Genomic DNA, 21,966 nt, shown 5'->3' with positions numbered 1-21,966 from the left:
CTCTTTTGGACATGGCAGTGTGGCGGGGAGCTGTGCGACGTGTGACAGATGGGTGGCAGGTGACGGTCACTGATGGGCTGTGCGATGGGTGGCAGGTGACGTTCACTGAGAGGTGATGATGGTGTGATGGGCGATGGTCACTGATGGGTGACAGGCAATGGTCACTGATGGGTGACAGGCCACGGACGGTGACGGGTAATGGTCACAAATGGTTGACAGGCGACGGTCACTGATGGGTGACAGGGCACGGTCAGTGATGGGTGACAGGGCACGGTCACTGATGGGTGACAGGTGCACCGCTGATAGTCACTGATGGTTGACAGGGCACGGTCACTGATGGGTGACGGGTGACAGGGCACGGTCACTGATGGGTGACAGGCGATGGTCACTGATGGGTGACAGGCCATGGACGGTGATAGGTGATGGTCACAAATGGTTGACAGGAGACGGTCACTGACAGGCGACGGTCACTGATGGGTGACAGGCCACGGTCACTGATGGGTGACGGGTGCACCGCTGATGGTCACTGATGGGTGACAGGGCATGGTCACTGATGGGTAACGGGTGACAGGGCAAGGTCACTGGTGGGTGATGGGTGACAGGGCACGGTCACTGATGGGTGACGGTTGCACCACTGATGGTCACTGATGGCAGTCTCTTATGTGACAGGTGCACTTTTATGGGGTGACTGTTGGGTGACAGATGACAATTGGGGGGGCGATGGGACAGGTGTGGTGTTGGTGCAGACACTACTAAACATAGATCTGTACCTCACTGCTCCTGGCTCTTCTCTCCTCACACTGGAAACGGTGTGTGAGGAGAGAAGGGCTAGTAACAGCTAGTGACAGCTCTTTGTTTACATTTAGTGATTGGCTGTGAATGGATCACAGCCGATCACGTGGTACACAGCCCTGGCCAATGGCTGTGTACTATTGTCGGTGACGAGCAGTGTTCCCCGGGAACACGCCGCCACCGACGTGCACGCACAGCACGCTCATGATTGCGCGCATGCGCCATGCAATGCGGGGAGTTACCATTCGTGATCAGCCGTGACTTCATCACGGCCGGTCGATCACGTGGTAAACAGCCATGACCAGTGGCTGTTCACCCCTGTCGGTGACGAGCGGTGTCTCGGTGACACGCCGCCACCGACAGTACAGGGCTGCACGCACACGATCGCGTGCATGCCCTGTTTAAACGGGCTCACATCATATGACGTCCGCCCAGAACAAGAGGCTTACTGTCCCGCCGTCATATGACGTTGGGCGGTAGGCTGGTGGTTAAAATGAAAAATGAGCAGAGGGGAATGTTTTGGAAAAAAATGCCTAAAAAAAGCTAATGCCTTCAACTCCTGTGCAATATGAGCTCCTATGAGCTTTTGTTATGCCACTTTTTCTTGCCAGAGGTTCTGGCATTTTTTTCTTCTCCTAGTGTGCATGGACCCTAAAGATAAAATTGCTGAAAGGCAGCATTTGAGTCATTTTTTTACATTCAAACTTTGCAGGATTTTTAAAAGAAATTTATAGTTTCATTTTTTTAAACCTGTAAAATGGATCCGCTTGATAAAAATATTATCAATATATGTTCATGTTTTAAAAAATCAAATTTTTATGTTTGTAATTATACATGTACAGTATATGGGTGCAATCATGTTCGCTCATTACTGCTTTGCAATGCTACACAATGGTTGTGCTTTACTTCACCATTCATAACATAAGTTTATAAGATGAGTAACTTGCGCATAACTATGAATCAACAGTTGTTAAAGGCAGACACTGATTGCACTGGTCCACAGAGAGTCTCTGTAGTGGCTAAACTACCACTCTCTGTTGGAATCTAGACAGTATAATACAAAAAGCAAGGAAGTGCAAACATGAATTTATGATAAATACTGCAATAATAATTCACAATATGTAAATTAGAACTGTGAAAATACACTGTACATTGCATTTTAATATTTTCTTTATAAAGGGGCAGTTTGCACCAGAATATGGTGCAGGGAAACCCATGTTCTGTGCCTGTTTCCTACACTGTGTACAAATAGTTGTGATCTGCAGCCGGTGTCAATGTTAACTCATAGTGAGTGTAAAGTCTCGTTTTTTTTTTTTTTGTTTTTTTTATATCAAACATGTTATACTTACAGTACCTGTTCTGTGCAGTGGTTTTGCACAGAGCAGCCTAGATCCTCCTCTTTCCGGGTCTCTCTTTGGTGCTTCTGGCCCCTCCCTTTTGTTGAGGGAGGGTGCCCCCAAAGCAGCTTGCTATGGGAGCACCTGAGCTGAGCCACTCAGACACAGAGCCGTGGTCTGCCCCCCCCTTTCTCTCCTTATTGACTGACTGAATTTGATTGACAGCAGTGGGAGCCAATGACACTGCACTGCTGTCTCAGCCAATAAGGGGGTGGGGGGTACCGGGCAGCTGATACACTCCAACCAGGCTACCACAGAGGACATAAGGGCAATTGGACTATCGCGGTACAGTAAGACAATAAGGTATAGATATATGACAGGTGTACAATAGTTAAAAATATATAAAAAGGTTTTATCAATACAAAAATAATGGTCAGTTACAAATAAAAACATAAAAAACAGTTCATATATAACACCAAAATAATTAACCCTGGAAGGGGGGATCACAATTCATCACAGAAAACAACTCGACTAGTTTCGCGGACAGTGGCCGCTTCATCAGGAGAGTATCTGTGAATTAATTAACGGATGATCAAAGAACAGTATAATTGCCCGAAGGCATGAACAATGAAAAGCTTTTAATATAGCATGACATTTAAACAAAGTTATTTAGTACATAAAGGGGGGGAAGAAGAGCTCCAACTCCTGCAACTTTACTGGATCTAGATGGACCTTGGGTAAGTATTAGAGGGGCTGAGGGGGGCTGCTGCACACAGAAGGCTTTTTATCATAATGCATAGAATACATTAAGATAAAAAAAAAAACCTTCTGCCTTTACAGTCACCTTAATGACAGTCCAAACACAGTGCGATCCGGTTCCTGTGCGTTTTTTAAAGTAGTGCATGCACTATTTTTGGTGCGGTCCAGCATGATTTCAACCCACTCAAATGAATGGGGTAAAATCAAACTGCACTCAGATGGCATGTGATTCGCACAGGAATGCACAGCTTGTTCCTGTGTGCATCATTGTGTGTACCGGCCCTAAGCCGGGTTCACACCTATGCGAATTAGAGGTGCGTTTCCGCACCTCTAATTCGCATAGCAGGAGAATGTGACTGGCTCCCTATGGAGCCAGTTCACATATCTCCGGGGCGGCTGCGGTGCGCACTGCACAAAAACGCTGTGCGTCTTTGGCTGCGTTTCAGGGCCGAATTCAGGCATAGAATCGGCCCTGATTCGTCCCTGAAACGGTGAACAGGGACGCACAGCGCTCCTGTGCGATCCGCAGCCTGTTGTGGTGTGAACCCGGGCTAAAGGTTGATATTTCACCACTTGATCATGGAAATATACTTTCTGACAACGTTATCTATTAGTAAAGCTGCTCTGGATAATTGATTTATGAAAGAGTCTCTGGGCAACAACATTTTTAAGTTTTGCAGCATTTTCCTAATCTGTCTACACATCATACCTTTCTATTTCAGACATCTAAAAATGGATGAAGCAAGATGTCAACTGACCTAATATTTTTAAAAGAAAAGGGAAACAGGTGACAAAAATCACTTGTGTGGTTAATAACAGTGAAAGCTCTATCAGCAACAGATGCTTCCTTGTTAGGCTCTGTCTGGCATCCAAATGTACTTGACCTCTCCTAGTAAGGTTTCCACACCACCCATGCTGAATTATCTTTTCATGTTCAATGTCACATTTAAGAAAAAGTCCTTGCTTATGTGAACTGGCCTTATAAATGTATGATTGTATGCCAGTAAGCTGGTTTTTCCTTTGTGAATTATATGTGCAAAATGGCATTTTAAAATTAACCTCAAGTCAGGTGAAAGTTAGAACACTGCCAGTGGTATGACATAGCAGGCGCCTGCAGGTGTTGGATGGTCCATCTAGTATTCCTACTAAGGCTTCCTGAAGACACTGAATCCTGGGGAGCTATGGTATGAAAATTTTAACCAGATCTCATGGCGTTGTGCTTCACTGTTGACCATATCATTAAAGATAACCCATTAAATATATTTGAAATTTGCAAAAACAAAGCAGGTTTCAGTTGCATAAGTAAAACACAAAGGCGCCTCTAAGTGCAGAAGAAAAGCTATTTTTAATGCCCCAACTGGGTTCAAAAACACTTACAGGATGGGGAAAATGATCAGGCACATCATGAACATGGCTGCATTGGAAGGGGTCACAGTGGAGGAGAGCCTTCAGGGAGATGGAGGTTTTCGTCACTGACAGCAGCGAGATGAAACACTGGAAGCCGCTGTAGAGCTGGCGTCGTCAGCGAGGAGAGGAGGCGTACCCGGAAGTGAGGTCATCCACTAAGCGGCTCCGTAACCTGCCTGGACCACAAACACACAGCCAGAGGGGGGATGTGACGTCATAAAATGATCAGGTGTGACGTCACCTGATCATTTTCTCCATCCTGTAAGTGTTTTTGAACCCAGTTGGGGCATTAAAAATAGCTTTTCTTCTGCACTTAGTATTTTACTTATGTTCCTATAGATCCTGCTTCAGTCTCTTAAAGCTGCAGCCCTTTGTGTTGAAGATACCACCACATCACCATTATTACCAGCACCCTTTGGACTACTCATTTATACAGAGACGTTTTTTAGACTATTTAAGTCTTGAGCGCCCTATACTCGCAATTTTAACTGGTTTCAGTTGCATACATTTGCAAATATGTAAAAACCTAGTGAAAATATGGAAAACTTGGTGCACCCTTTGGAAACACTGAAAAGAAAAAAGCAGCAGTATGCGTATCGCACGTGTTAAACTGTGTGATTGTCCACACAGAAGTAAGTGTGGATAAAAGGTACGTGGTTAAGTAGAACCTGAACCTACTCACTGTATGCCAATACCATAGTCCTTGTATCCACTATTTATACCTTAATTTCTGTGCTACAATCAAGGGTTTCACAGGCACACACAAACCTCAGAACAAAGGGTCATTAAATAAAAACCTCTTCTTTTATGCATGCTTTTTTAGCACATGGGATATCAACAAACACTGTAAGAGCAAACACTTTGTTTGAGGCTACTGTAAAGGAGTTGTAAAGTCTCAAGGTTTTTCACCTTAATGCATTCTATGCATTAGGGTGAAAAACGTTCTGTGCTGCAGCTGCCCCCCAGAGCCCCCCTTTTTCTTACCTGAACTCGATTGTTCCAGCGATGAGCATGAGCCCAGCAGCTCCAGCCACTGTCTCAGGTCCTCATTGGATAGATTGATAGCAGCAGGAGCCATTGGCTCCCGCTGCTGTCAATCAAATTCATTGATGCAGGCGCAGAGCTTTTGCATATGTTCTAGGCTTGCCCTATCCTGTCTACCTATTGGCAGAATTTGGCTCCTTCTTGCATACCACCCTTTATCTGCCAGTCCCCCATACCCCGGAAGTTGGGTTGCTGTGCATCTTGATTCACTTTGTACCTCGGACAAATGCCCATATTTTGATTCGTACATTGCTATTCTATGCTCGGAAATTAGTCTTGCTGAACTGTAAAAAATGCAGTTGCACCTTTACTACACAATTTTTACAGTTTGGTCAATGCAGATCTACTTACATTTAAGCTGATCTACAAGGGCCGAGCTTGCCCCAAAAAGTTTACGAAGGTAAGGCAGCCCTAGCTTGATATCTAAAACTCCTTTTGAGGGTACACTCCGCTGTCTCAATCATTGTAACCTGTTTATAAGAATTATTATAACCTTTGGTCCACTGATGCCATAGATACAGGCCTGTAGGCTCTCCTGGTTGTAAATGGAGCGAGGTGGTGTTGGTACAGTATCTCACAGAATTGCACACCTACATTTGTGGTCAGGATAGTGCACCCATACATTGGTGGTCAGTGCCCCCTAATATTGATTGTCAATGTAAAAAACAGCAATACCTCACTAAGTACTCATTACGTGTACCAACACAAAGTCCTAGTAGACATCACAAATTACCCAATAAACGATTTCTTATATTGCCCTCCTGTGCAAATAAAAGCAGATGCTGCTCTGAAGGTATATTTTTCTCAGTAGAACTCAGTAGAAACTATATATGTGTGTATATATATATATATATATATATATATATATATATATACCGTATATATATATATATATATATATATACAGTATCTCACGAAAGAGAGTACACCCCTCACATTTTATATGTTTATAAATATTTCACATTTATTTTATATCTTTTCATGTGACAACACTGAAGAAATTACACTTTGCACTTTGCACTTTAAAGAAGTGTACAGCTTGTTAGCAGTGTAAATTTGCTGTCCCCTCAAAATAACTCAACACACAGCCATTAATGTCTAAACCGCTGGCAACAAAAGTGAGTACACCCCTGAGTGAAATTGTCCAAATTGGACACAAAGTGTCAATATTTTGTGTGGCCACTATTATTTTCCAGCACTGCCTTAACCCTTTTGGGCATAGAGTTCACCAGAGCTTCACAGGTTGCCACTGAAGTCCTCTTCCACTCCTCCATGACGACATCATGGAGCTGGTGGATGTTAGAGACCTTGCGCTCCTCCACCTTCTGTTTGAGGATGCCCCACAGATGCTCAATAGAGTTTAGGTCAGGAGACATGCTTGGCCAGTCCATGACCTTTACCCTTAGCTTCTTTAGCAAGGCAGTGGTCATCTTGGAGTTGCGTTTGGGGTCGTTATCATGTTAGAATACTGGCCTGCAGCCCGGTCTCCAAAGGGAGGGGACCATGCTCTGCTTCAGTATGTCACAGTACATGTTGGCATTCATGGTTCCCTCAATAAACAAAGCTCCCCAGTGCAGGCAGCACTCATGCAGCCCCAGACCATGACACTCCCACCACCATGCTTGACTGTAGGCAAGACACACTTGCCTTTGTACTCCTCACCTGGTTGCCGCCACACACGCTTGATACCATCTGTACCAAATAAGTTTATCTTGATCTCATCAGACCACAGGACATGGTTCCAGTAATCAATGTCCTTAGTCTGTTTGTCTGCAGAAAACTGTTTGCAGGTTTTTTTTTGTGCATCATCTTTAGAAGAGGCTTCCTTCTGGGAGGACAGCCATGCAGACCAATTTGATGCAGTGTGCGGCGTATGATCTCAGCACTGACAGGCTGACCCCTCACCCCTTCAGCCTCTGCAGCAATTCTGGCAGCACTCATACGTCCATTTCCCAAAGACAACCTCTGGATATGATGCTGAGCATGTGCACTCAACTTCTTTGGTCGACCATGGCGAGGCCTGTTCTAATGGGAACCTGTCCTGTTAAACCGCTGTATGGTCTTGGCCACCGTGCTGCAGCTCAGTTTCAGGGTCTTGGCAATCTTCTTATAGCCTAGGCCATCTTTATGTAGAGTAACAATTCTTTTTTTCAGATCCTCAGAGAGTCTCTTAAAGGGAGTGCTCCTAATCTCAGCTTGTTACCTGTATAAAAGACACCTGTCCACAGAAGCAATCAATCAGATTACAATTTCTTCACCATGGCCAAGACCAAAGAGCTGTCCAAGGATGTCAGGGACAAGATTGTAACCCTACACAAGGCTGGAATTGGCTACAAGCAAGACCATCGCCAAGCAGCTTGGTGAGAGGGGGACATCAGTTGGTGCGATTATTCACAAATGAAAGAAACACAAAATAACTGTCACTCTCCCTCAGTCTGGGCTCCATGCAAGAGCTCACCTCATGGAGTTTTCAATGATCATGAGAACGGTGAGGAATCAGCCCAGAACTACACCGGTGAATCTTGTCAATGATCTCAAGGCAGCTGGGACCATAGTCACCAAGAAAACAGTTGGTAACACACTACGCAGTGAAGGACTGAAACCCTGCAGCGCCCGCAAGGTCCCCCTGCTAAAAAAAAGCACATGTACAGGCCCGTCTGAATTGAACTAATGAACATCTGAATGATTCAGAGGAGAACTGGGTGAAAGTGTTGTGTTCAGATGAGGCCAAAATCAAGCTCTTTGGCATCAACTCAACTTGCCGTGTTCGGAGGAGGAGGAATGCTGCCTATGACCCCAAGAACACCATCCCCACCGTCAAACATGGAGGTGGAAACATTATGCTTTGGGGGTGTTTTTCTGCTAAGGGGACAGGACAACTTCACAGCATCGAAGGAACGATGGAGGGGGCCTTGTACTGTTAAATCTTGGGTGAGAACCTCCTTCCCTCGGCCAGGGCATTGAAAATGGGTCCTGGATGGGTATTCCAGTATGACAATGACCCAAAACACACGGCCAAGGAAACAAAGATGTGGCTCAAGAAGAAGCACATTAAGGTCCTGGAGTGGCCTAGCCAGTTTCCAGACCTTAATCCCATAGAAATTATGTGGAGGGAGCTGAAGGTTCGAGTTACCAAATATCCGCCTCGAAACCTTAATGACTTGGAGAGGATCTGCAAAGAGGAGTGGGACAAAGTCCCTCCTGAGATGTGTGCAAACCTGGTGGCCAACTACAAGAAACGTCTAACCTTTGTGGTTGCCAACAAGGGTTTTGCCACCAAGTACTAAGTCATGTTTTTTAGCAGAGGTCAAATACTTATTTCACTCAACCACTTACCGCCCGCCTGCCGTCATTATACGTCGCTATTTTGACGTAGAATACCGGGGTTATGGCAGCAGGTAGCTGCCATAACCCCGGTATTTTGTGAAACAGAGGGCGGTCAGCTTTCAGATAAAAGTGGTCTCCATGGCGGATTTGCTGCAAGATCACTTTTATTGGCGGTGGGAGAGGTGCCCCCCCCTCCCAATGCACTCCGGTCGTCTCCGCCGCTTACCAGGGCCGTCGGCGGAGACGATCCGATCTGCTTCCCTGAGAGGCTGAATGCCAAGTGAGGGAAAGATGGCCTCCACTCGGCTCCATACCATTGGATGGTGGAAGCGACGTCAAGCGTCACTTTTGCCCAATGGTTTTAAAGGGCAATTTTTTTTTTTATTGAAAAAAAGACATTTATTTTTTATTTTTTTATTGCATTTAAGCGTAATTGTGAGATCTGGGGTCTTTTTGACCCCAGATCTCACATTAAAGAGGTCATTGTCTTGCTTTTTTTCTGTTACAAGGGATGTTTACATTCCTTGTAATAGGAATAAAAGTGACCCAAATAAAAAATGAAAAGTAAAATAAGAGCTCGCGCGCAGAAGCGAATGAATACTTAAGTGCATATGAAAATGTGTTTTTCTGGATATTTTTGTTGTTATTATGTCTCTCACTGTTAAAATAAACCTACCATTAAAATTATAGACTGATCATTTCTTTGTTAGTGAGCAAACATACAAAATCAATAGGTGATCAAATCCTTTTTCCCCTCACTGTAAGGGGGGACCCTGATGGGGACACTAATGTTAGAGTAAACATTGCTTTGTTTTTACTGAACTTTTCTTTTTTTGTTCGAAATCATATGGTGGTGAATCCAAAAAAAATCGAAGTGAAACCTATTTATTCATTTATTATTCATTGATTTATGAAATTATTATTTTCAGCAAATATTTGTACAATATAGAATGCGGCCCACGTACTGAAAGGTTTGTAGACCCCTGATCTAAGCTGGGGAAGTTACTTGGATGAGTGGCAAAACATCTTCCACATTACAGAGGAAGTCCAGCTAAATGTGACTACCTACTATGTGATATACCATGACCTGGATAAATGAGGATTTTTATGTTTTTGGCATGATTTTTTTTGGCACATTGTTTGTAGCATTCTATAAATTCTGTAATCTTCATGTTCTGTTCTGCTTCAGGCCTCATCTGTTCCTGGTCTTTTGGCATGCATATTTTTTGTGTGGCCATTGGTTGACTAACTAATGAACAGTGACTACATTCTCAACAGTTCTTTAATTGGTTTTACATGTATAACATACCAGGCTCAAGTGTACTAATATCTCATCCTTTAACATTGTTGAAAATGAACTGTGGTGTTTTCTTTTAACATTTCAAACACAATTGTGTAAACTAACTTAGAAAATCTCAATTATGTTCACTCTAAAGATTTACATAACAACACTTCTTAAAAAGATGGTTAAAAACTATGCTTAGAGCGGTTATAAATCTCACCTGGTAATTGTTATTATTACTATAATAGGGCTTATCTGTAGGTAAAGTGAATATCTCCTAAACGTGCACCGTTTAGGTGATATTCACCCTGCATACAGATAGTCACATCACTGACACATGCACGCTGAAGGTCCAGCATACCTTGCCGGAACTTCAGAGCTTCGTGCTGGAACCGAGGGCTCCCATGCGCAAGAACGGGAGTGACGTCGTCGCGGCTCCGGACAATCAAAGCGTCAGGGCTCATGATTCCAGAAGAAAGACAGGGGTCAATCACAGCGCTGGAGGGCTTCTTTCCAAGGTGAGTATTTCATAATGTGCTAGTATGCGATGCCATTGCGTCGCAGGTTTTTTTTTTGAAACGTCATCGGTTTACAACCGCTTTAAATAAAAATGTATCATACAATGTTAAAATTAGTATGATACTATTTGCTACTTTGCAAAGATAGACCTATGATGCAGCAGGTGATCATGTGACAGATATTTATAAACTACATCTGCTTCATTTGTATGTTAAGAAGTTGTTAATGAACACAGGTTCCCTCACTTGACCCTTACCTCTAAAAATAGAAGTAACTACACAACAAAAGCATGTTTTTGTTCTTATAAATACGTACATATCACGTTTTTCTTTTTCTTTTTTAGGATCTGGTTGTAATGGGAGCTCCGGGATCCTATTACTGGACTGGAACAGTTAAAGTACTGAACATCACTGATAACACATACTTCAAGTTAATTGATCAAGAAGTCGCTGCTAAACGCAATACATACTTAGGCAAGTGTCATTGACCCTTTCTTGTTAAACAGAAATGTGTTTTCCCCAGATTAAACCAACTATGTTATTTTCAATAGCTACATCATGCAGTGTAAAATTTACATAAAAAAGGCAATGATTTGCAAATCTCATAAACCCATATTTTAAAACCCATATTTTAGACTGAAGTCCAGACCTTTCACCAATTAAAAATATTTGGCTCATCTTGAAAGGAAAAATATGACAATAAAGACCCTGGACTATTGAGCAGTCAGAATCCTATATCAGGCAAGAATGGGACAACATTCCTCTCCCAAAATTCCAGCAACTGGTTTCCTCAGTTCCCAGACCAGTTTACAGAGTGTTTTTCAAAGAAGAGATTATGTTACCCGGTGGTAAACCTGGCCCTGTCCCAACATTTTTGATACATTTTAGACATGTGTTTCGTTCCATTTCGTATTAGCCGTTAATTCGTATTTCGTAATTCGTGTCCGAAATTCAATTTGGATTCATACGAAATACGAATTTTCGTTAGGTTCGTTAACTTTTCGTAACAATTACGAATGTTCGTTATGATGCATTTAAAAAGCAAAAAATACCTTTCTCAATATGGCAGTAGTCGGACTCATTATGCTCATTATGAGGGGCTCCCACCATCCCTGTGCTGTTCTGACTTCCTGGGTTTGTACCCCTGCTGTGCTCATTATGAGGGGCTCCCACCAACCCTGTGCTGTGCTTACTTCCACCTGGGGCTGTACCCCTGCTGTGCTCATTATAAGGCGCTCCCACCATCCCTGTGCTGTGCTCCATTATGAGGGGCTCCCACCAACCCTGTGCTGTGCTTACTTCCTCCTGGGGCTGTACCCCTGCTTTCCTGGGTTTTTAACTTCATCATAACGAATAATCGTAATTAAAAACATTCTTGTTTTGTCAGATTCTGAATCTCCCATCGACTACCAGTACCGGTCTCCCACTCCCATATTAAAAAAGGTCATTTTCCCAACCCTCACTCAGCAGCAGAAGAAAACCTCTGATTGGTCAACAAAACACCAGTCACGATCCCATTGTAACGGAATTTGGATCTGGAATTTGTAAACGAAATTTCGTATTTCGTACAAAATACGGAAGCATAGCAGTTCGTATTTTGGGTCCTCCCGAATGTACGAACTTACGAAAATTCTTACAAATTTTCGATTTGTACGAAACTAATCGCACATGTTTAATACATGTTGCTGGCATCCATTTATAAAATGACCTTATTTCCGTCTTAAAATGGTATATTTTCTCGTTTTAAACATTTAATATGTTTTCTACCTAATATTGTGAATAAAACATGGGTTTTTAAGATTTGCAAATAATTTCATTCTGTTTTTATGTAGCATAAACACAGTGCCCCACCTTTTTTTAAAACTGGGATTGTAAATTAAAGAACAAAACTTTGGGCAGATGAAATCGCTCAAAGGAAACTTGCATAAATGATAATCTTGTCTTTTCATCAATTTCCCTCACCCACCTGAGCGTATTCCACCAACTCAAATACTCAAATACCAGAGCAGCACAGTCTTTTCAGGAAGTAATGTCCTTACAGGGTCTTCTTTTGTGTGCTCCATGATCCCATTCATTTCTGTGGGTAAGCCATACTCATGGTAACCTCAGGGTATTGCTCAACCATAGGAATAAAGCTGGGTACACACTGTCCAAAAATCTTTAGGCCAGTGTGTCTAGCAGTCTGTTCAACAGAAGCTAGTCTAAAGACTGGCTTTTGTCAAAGGGACATGCAGGAAAACCAACATCCGATGCATGCTTACTAAGAAGAGAATGCTTCCATTTCAAGAACTCTGCAGTAGTGGGCAGGGCCACACAATGAAGGTTGCTGGGTAGAGAAGGAGGGGTAAGTATTTGGTCTGGTGGGCTGCACTCGGAGGGTGGGGGGGATTGCAGTGGGGGCTGGTGCTCAAATTTTGGGGGGGGGGGCGCAAACAAACTGAAAAAAAAAACCCATCAATTGCAGCCACTGTGCCCATCAAACGCAGCCACTGTGCCAATCAAGCGCAGCCACTGTGCCACTGTGCCCATCAAGCGCAGCCACTGTGCCCATCAAGCGCAGCCACTGTGCCCATCAAGCGCAGCCACTGTACCCATAAATTGCCACCACTGTGCCATCAAACGCAGCTACTGTAACCACCATTTGCTGCCAGTGTGCCCATCAATTGCTGCCACTGTGCCCATCAATTGCCGCTACTGTGCCCCATCAATTGCTGCCAGTGTGCCCATCAATTGCTGCCAGTGTGTCCCATCAATTGCTGCCAGTGTGCCCATCAATTGTGTGTGCCCATCAATTGTGTGTGCCCATCAATTGCCGCTACTGTGCCCCATCAACTGCTGCCAGTGTGCATCGCCCGGGAGTCAGGACATACCTGTCTTGCGCTCCTCGATGCCTCCGGTCCTCTCTATTAGGCGTCCAATCACAGTGCCTGTTGTTTCAGCCAATCAGGTGACAGGTAACCAGACCCGAGCACCTGATTGGCTGAGAGGCGGGTCAGTGTTAGGAAAGCGATTTATTCGCTTTCCTAACACAACACTGAGTAAACAGTGAACGCACAGCATTGTGTCCACTGTTTACCATTTATCAAGCCTATTAGAGCCTAAGGCTCTAATCAGGACGCCTATTAGAGCCCACGGCTCTATTCAGGCGCTTCCAAAAAAACCCGCCGTTGTAATTCAGGTGCTTGGTACCTGACAAGGGGCCGGACACCTGAATAGGGGTGGCAGCGGTGACCATAGAAAGATTCATGCAATGCATGAATCTATCTATGGTGAGAGAGGTGACCGGAGAGAGGAGGCGGTGCTCCTGCGCCCTTTATGGACGCACCGCCACTGGGGGATTGACTAAAGGACAATTTTACCAAAGGTGTCCCTGTCCTATATAGGAAGAAGCACTGAAGCTGCCATTTCTGACTGCATTCTTTAAATGATAGTTGACTAGCTGTCATCCCCCGACCCTTTAGCTGGTCATACACAAGGGGAATGAAGGAACATCGTATTCTGGCAGTGGCACCCACTGCTATCAGAGTACACTGATCTGCAGCCACTGATCGAGAAAGGTTTTCCACAAATTGATCAAATGACTGCTATCAATCAGGGATTGCCACACACTGATTGGAATTTCCGTGTTCTGCTGAACTGGCCAAATTGCAATATATGGCCAGCTTTAGACTTGAAAGCTTTTAGTCACTTACCCAAAACACTTGCATTATACAGATAAGGACATCTGTCTTGGCTCTGACTTTCCTGGTTTGCATACTTACCCCAGATGGTTGACTGACAAAGTATTAATGTGTATGTAAACTATAACACAATACCTTTTATTTGCTTATATGTGGACTGCTAAATATACCATTAAAAGCATTTTGTTACAGCTGTTCGACAAGTGCAGAAAAAAAAAATAGCTGTTCATTCAGCCAGGAAGCTTGAGAGCTGACAACTTCCTGTGCTCTCTTCCTTTTTTAGACTGTTATCAAGTTAGCATTGTTCCCAGCTATCTCAAGTGACTACAAAACACCTCTCCCTATATTATTGAGAGGGGGAGGTGGTATATGATCTTAACACACTCCCTTACTAGGGTGACAATGCTGCACCTACTAGATAAAATATGGTTGTTACTCTAGGACAAGAAGTGTGTTCCTGCCAGGAACACAAGGTGAAATCAAATTTAAAAAAAGCATAAAAAAACCCCCAAATTGTCATTCACCACATCTACGGAAAGGTAAGCTGCAATACATTCAATTTTTCCTTGGTTATTTTGTTAAGATAAAAATTAAAAGGTGAACTAATGCCCTACAGCCTCCTCAACCCTCCTTCCCTGGTCTGTACTTACCCCGGTGGATGATGAGTTGTCAGTGCCCATGAAGTGGGTGCAGTGGTCCAGGGAAATGAAATTCCCACTCCTCCCCCCCTTCTTTCTGCAAGGCTCCCAGGACTGTTTAGAGCGCTTCTGATTGGTCAGTGTCAGCACAGGTAATCGTTGATTGCTGCACTGATTTGTGCTGGCAGCACTGCAGAAAGAAGGGGGATAGGAACAGGGATTTCAAATACCTGGACCACTGCCCTCTCTGTATTGGCACTAACAGCTTCTCACCCACAGAGGTACTTCTCTTAGCCAAAGTTTACTATTATAGAACATAATTTTGATACGATTACAGTATACAGTAAACTTCCTAGACACATAAAGATGGTTTTCTTGTTTCGTGTATGTTTGGGACGTTAAGGGCCATGTCACAGTGAAAGGATCTCTAAGAGACCACTGTCAGGAGTGATAGGATCTCTAACAGACTACCTAACTGTTGTTATGGAGTTGCTCCCTTAGTGGCGATTGAGATTTGGCAGTGCTCAGGACCAGAGAGGGAATAATTGCATTAGGATAAGTGGAAGCCTTTCTTCTTTGATTCTGCTGTTAGCCATCTGTTGCTAGCAGTAAGATCACCCATTTGACATTGGCCTTAATGTTTATGTTGAACTCAATTACCCACTAAATGTCTATCTACCACATTAGTACATGTATGGTGGATGTACTTGTGTGTGTGTTTTAGTCTAATACACAAATAAAGCATGTCAGTGAATTTGTATTGTCTATTTATTAAGTAGTTCAATGTAGTCAGAGGCAGTTTTCCTTGCATTGTAATAAATGTTTTCTTTTTTTTTCCGTAGGGTATGCAGTCACAGCTGGTCATTTCGTTAATCCTACCACTGTAGACATAGTAGGTGGTGCTCCCCAAGATAGCGGTATCGGAAAGGTGAGGGATCCGTTACTATGGAACATGTGACATAGAGCTAGCAGCTTCACTTCCACAGACAAATTGAACAAAGCCCCTTCATTTCCTTTGCAAGAGTTGAGATATAATTAGCTTATTGTCTATGAGGTAATGCAAAGCTGGACATAAGCCATTCTCACTAAACTGACAATAACCTCTAGTTTTTGCATTTTAAAAGGGATGTGGGGAGGTTGTTATCAAAGTATACTTACTGAATGTTATTAAATGTGTTTTTGGTTTTCTTGAGAAATAAAGACTAACTTAACCTTTATATATAACTAAAGAGCAGAGCCCAAGGCTGTAATTTACAAACATATCTCTTTAAAATGCATAGTTTGTTATATGCATTCACCAAAAAAACATACAGGACTATTAACAAACACATGTTTTAATTCAGCAAGGCAGATCTTACTACTGGACTAAATCTCATAGTTGACCATCCCTTTTCACCCCTTTGGCTGTTTCCAGTGACTTGACATTATTGTCTGGTTATATAAATGGAAAATAGTGATTGATTTTCAGCAGAGTTTCTCTGACATGATGTTAGCAGATGAGGTGTCAGGACAAGATGGGGACAGGGAGTAACACATGGTCCTTAGTGGTACAAGACTCAGCACATTTCACTATGGAGCATATGCAGGTCAAGCTAAAAGTAGAGATTCACGTTTCATCTGTTAAGGTGTAGTAATAGAACTAGGTGAAAGGAGAACTACACCAGATTTTCCAAATAAGTTAATTAAAGCTGAATATGCACAGTTATTTATTTATTTTTTTCGGTCAGCCAATGGACTGAAAAAAAAACCTAACAGATTCCTCCATGTAGCTCATTTGTGTGGTCCTCCTACATTGTATTCTGACAAAAGCACCTGCCCCTGTTAGAATACACTGATCAGTGGATGCAGCTGATTGGCTGCAACTGCTGATCAACATTTTTCAACATGTCCTTTGACAGAAGTCGATTAAACAGTTGACTTTTGTTGAGTGGGGAAGTTTATACACTGGTTGAAATTCAGCCAAACCTTGCTGGAACACCCAAATTTCAATCAGTTTATGGTCAGTTTCACTTAGCTTGATGAAATGACCTAGAGCAAGGGGTCTTAAAACCTTTCGGTATTGGGGCCACATCATATAGTTTACCAGTCAGTGTTATACAGAATTTAATAACAAAAAAGATTAAGTCCCCCCTTACATCCAGGAGTGCCCAGCAGAGCTCCCCCTCACATCTATGAGTGTCCAGCTACCTTTCAGGCAGCAGAGCAGAAGCCGAGAGCAGGTTTAGATGGGGAAAGACAGTCCATCTGTAAATTCTGGGGAGGGGGAGGCAATCATGTCATTGGTTTCTACTTTCTAGGATGTCATTGGTCCCAAGGACCGACCACGGCAGGGTGGGGAAAAACTGCATTGTGGACTGGGAGAGGGCCACGGTTGATTGTGTACAAAAACATAACACTAACTTATCTCAGCAGTGTCAGTCAAGAACATTGCCATACTATATATTACCAACCCACAGTTACTGTATTTGTTATGGTCATGATAGCTCAACAGACTACTTACTATGTGAATCTTCATTTAATGCTGAGAGGTTATTGAAAATACATAATCACCTTTTGCAATATGCTAACTATGAATGGTGAATATACAGAGATAAACTATAATATTTCACTCATTGCATTTAAAGGAAACATTCATCCATAACTAAAAAGGGGTTGTGGAAAGCTAGCATTCTACAGCACATACTGGGGTTAATTTACTAAAGGCAAATCCACTGTGCACTGCAAGTGCACTTGAAAGTGCAGTCGCTGTAGATCTGAGGGGAAGATCTGAAATGAGGGGAATCTCTGCTGATTTTATCATCCAATCATGTGCAAGCAAAAATGCTGTTTTTTATTTTCCTTGCATGCCCCCTTCAGATCTACAGTGACTGGACTTCCAAGTGCACTTGGAAGTGCACAGTGGATTTGCCTTTAGTAAATAACCCCCACTGTCTGCTTACTTTACATGAAGGTAGTAGTCTCCTTCAGTGACGACTGGTAAAGTTTTAGGATGGGGGGCGCCAGACCCGCCCCTCTTTTTGACCCCTCCCACTTATAAACTCCACCCCATATAGCATCCACCCTCTCCATCCCCTGTATTCCACTTGCTTCCACCCATAGTGTCAGAAGGATACAGCTCAGGACAGCTCATCACAGCTCATCACAGGACAGAGTATACAGCCCAGACTCACAGCAGAGTATAGCATATAGCATTTCTCACAAAGCCTGGTATATAGCATTTCTCACAAAGCCTGGTATATAACATTTCTGACAAAGCCTGGTATATAGCATTTCTCACAAAGCCTGGTATATAATATTTCTCACAAAGCCTGGTATATAGCATTTTTCACAAATCCTGGTATATAACATTTCTCACAAAGCCTGGTATATAGCATTTCTCACAAAGCCTGGTATATAGCATTTCTCACAAAGCCTGGTATAAAGCATTTCTCATTGGTCTCCCCTTCTGCTTGAGTCTGTCACATGGCTACTTAAAGTGTAAGTTTACCTTACAGAAAAATCTGTAAGGTGAACTAACACAGGTCCCCCTCCCATTTGTGCCTACTAGTGTCTTCTCATCTGTGCCCACCAGTGCCGTCTCATCTGTGACCACCAGTGCCATCTCATATACAGCTATATATACCCCACCTTCTTTCCTGTAAATAGAGACCTTCCTCCATCATCACTGACTACAAATATACATCATTTGTCCTGTATACAGCTATATATACAGGAACAGGACAAATGATGTATATCTACAGTCAATGATGATGGAGCAAGGTCTCTATATACAGGAAGGAAGGATGGTGTGGGTATATATAGCTGTATACACTACTACACAGATAATATACACACGTTGTGAGTACATCTGTCCTGGGTAGCATATAGCTATATACAGCTACCTTCTTCCTTCCTGTATACAGGACAGATGTACTCACAATGTGTGTATATAGTGTATACAGATAGCTATATATACACATGACATCCAGGCACACAGGGGTCTCTTAATGAGTGCAGTTCCCCTAATTCACATGACAGGGGCTCCGCCATTGTGAGTACACTGTTTCTGCTCAGGACACACAGGGCGCCCCCATTAAATGAAGTAAAGCCCCCACACACACATACATACAGGGTCTGCTACCCCCCCATGTTCCATCACACTTGTTGCATTGCTTCACCCGCTCTGCACTCATGTTCACCATTAATGATAAACAGGGATCAACGTACACAACTGTGACAAGAGGGGCCACTGGCTCTTACATCTCTTGCTCCAGCAGACATTTTATTCTCCAGTCAGCACATTGTACTCCCCAGCACAGCCTGGACTTCAGAGGGAGACAGGTGCAGAGCTGAGTGACAGGGCAGCAGACCAATCGGCTTCAAGCTGCATTTCGGTAAAACAGCAGCCAGCCAGACCTCCTGCTGGGAACTATGCAGATAGCAGTGTGGGAGAGACACATCGCTGTTCTCACTGACATGAGGGAGATGAATAAAACACGTCACAGTCACACATGCAGCACACTATTTGCCAGCGGTGCTGTGAACTTATGCCGACCCCTGCCCTGAGTTCTCTCACTGCTGGTTCAGGAAGTGCTGATGGCGCCTCCTTCTCCCCAGGCTGTCTCTGGCTCTTTCTCTCTCTGCAGTCTGCACAGGACCGGTCCGCTTACTCCATCCATCCTTCCCCCCTGTCCTCCGAGGAGCCTCTCATGTGGCCCCCTACTTAATGGTCACTCAGTCCGCCCCTGGTTCCCTCGCACACACACACACCCCCGTACCTTCAGTGTGCCAGAGTCACACATGCAGCCTATTTGTCGACGGTGTTGTGAACTGATGCCAAGTGCCGACCCCTGCCCTGAGTTCTCTCACTGCTGGTTCAGGAAGTGCTGGCGCCGCCAGGCTGTCTCTGGCTCTTTCTCTCTCTGCAGTTTGCTCACGACTGCCCCACTTACTCCATTCATCCCCCCTGTCGTCAGGCTCCGAGGAGCCTCTCATGTGCTCCTCTCTCTGAATCCACTGCACGCACACATACTCCAGTTGGCTCCTCCCCCTGTGACCTGGAAACCAGAAGGGATGTTAAAGCACCGCCCACTGTCCTCTCCTCTGGTGTCCTCCTGCCCCAGTCGACTCCACCCCCATAGTACCACCCACTGTCCTCTGCTCTGGTCCCCGCCTTGCAGTCGCAGCCAATCCTAGCCACTACTAATAGAAAACTGACGAATCCCAGGAGAGTGGGAGTGTGTGCGGGCACACAGCTTGCGCCCTGTACACGCCCTAAACACGGGCAAATCAGCTTCCCAGCCTGCAATCAGCTGATTGCAGGCTGGGAAGCTTCCCATAGACCACCACATGTCTGGCTCCCGGTCACTCTTAAAGTGACATCTTTTTTTTTTTTTCAGCTTGGGGGGGCGGAGCCCGAGCGCCCCCTATGGATGGGCCGCCACTGGTCTCCTTCCATTCAGAGAATTCTCTAGTCACTAAAATAGAGACCTTAATGATAGGATTAAATAGGGTAGAATTAATGAATACATAGTTGCATTGATGTGTTTTTTATATCTGCCTAAATTTTAAAGTTAATTCACAAAAGGATATTTGAGCTGTTACGTGTGTATTTTGTTGACCATGTCTATTTGATAAGCATATCTTCAGGTTATGAAGAATTTGAGATTGGAGTACAAAAAAATCTAACCTGCTACCTTGTTCTTCAACCTCATTTTTAATTATTATAGTTCTGGGTATATATATATATACAATATATATATATATACACAGGGCTTTTTTAAAATCTATTACAGGAACTTATATAGCGCCGTCAATTTACGCAGTGCTTTACATATATATTGTACATTTACATCAATTCCTGCCCTCAAGGAGCTTATAATCTAAGGTCCCTAACTCAAAATTTTACATATACTGTACATACTAGTATAACACAGTATACAAACTTTAATGCAATATTCACACTATTGCTCTGCAGTGATTAGTATGTTAACATGTGCACTATCACAATGGACAGTAACATGCATATTACGCATGTTGGTATGTTGGGGCCATTAAGAATGAAGGGCCAATAAATTAGAATTGCAGTGCTCTGCCAAAAATGCTACATGCTCCTTTTTGGTGCACAGTATTTTGGTGCATGGTAGCCTAGTGAAATAAATGGGCTGCTGTAACACAATGCATGTTTATGCACATGCACTACTGCAGTGCAATATTCTGAATGGGAACATAGTGTTTTGCAGCAGGGAGAATATTGTTCGCTGTAGGTTCATGAAACAAAGATGTGTTTTTTCAAATGTTTTTTAGTTAACATTAAAAATTCACTTTTGAAATCTTGATACTGTTTCCCAAGATCATTTAAATTCTTTTCCTCATTTCATTAGTGCAAATATACAGTCATCACTATTAGGACAGGCAAACATCTTCCTTTGCAGAAAGAATATTTTCTCAGCAAATAAATTTCCCTGATCAATAAAGGTAATATGTTTAATCAGCAGACCATTGTAAGAAGCCAGAGATGAACATAAGACAGCACAATGTACATAAAAAATGTTATGAATGAGCCCTGCTAAGAGTGGAAAGAACCATTTCCAGAAACTCAGGGTAGCTGACTATTTCACTCCACATAACACATAACAGTGTTTCTTTAAAATTAATAAATATCATATGACAAATAGAGCTTAGAGAGTCCTAACGGGTTACAGGACCATAAAATGCATAATTTATGGTAAATGCACTGTATGAAGTACTGAGCAAACTCTGCAGTCAGTATCATTAGTCGGTCTTAGTCCACAGAGCTGTGCTATTAGAAGATTTTAGCCCACAGCACAAATAGAAATTTTGATGCAGAAAGTGCAATAACCCAAGCCATATTTCCATCTTGTGACTGCTGAGAATTGAAATATAGTTGCTGTGGATTACTTCATTTTGCTCTTCATCATTATTTTTTGCAGTGTCTTGATAATTGAAGTGCCATATGACGTGTAAACTATTGATTTTTTTGGCTTTCATACCAGTTGACATCATGCATTTTTTAATACAAACTTGTTCCACAGATTCAAACACACATTTAGGTCTGTGTGAATTTCTTTAATCCCCCATAGTTTCCACATTTTGTACTGTCTTGGGCACATGATCATGACATCCTGCATGGACCTTATGCCGCGTACACACGAGCGGACTTTACGGCAGACTTTGCCCGGC

At 43.3% G+C, this 21,966-nt stretch overlaps 1 protein-coding gene across 2 annotated transcripts in view; it reads left to right on the top strand.

Annotated features, from left to right (window-relative positions):
- Nucleotides 1-21,966, top strand: part of ITGA9 (integrin subunit alpha 9) — a 626,511-nt gene that overhangs the window by 194,869 nt on the left and 409,676 nt on the right. For both annotated transcript variants that reach the window (XM_073630570.1, XM_073630571.1), the window contains exons 6-7: nucleotides 10,811-10,940; nucleotides 15,627-15,712. In XM_073630570.1, coding sequence (XP_073486671.1) covers nucleotides 10,811-10,940; nucleotides 15,627-15,712 — 216 coding nt within the window. The remainder of the gene's footprint in view (nucleotides 1-10,810; nucleotides 10,941-15,626; nucleotides 15,713-21,966) is intronic.

Source organism: Aquarana catesbeiana, linkage group LG05 (genome assembly GCF_042186555.1).
Source record: "Aquarana catesbeiana isolate 2022-GZ linkage group LG05, ASM4218655v1, whole genome shotgun sequence".
NCBI lineage: Eukaryota > Metazoa > Chordata > Amphibia > Anura > Ranidae > Aquarana > Aquarana catesbeiana.
This window is presented reverse-complemented; position numbering and strand designations above follow the sequence as displayed.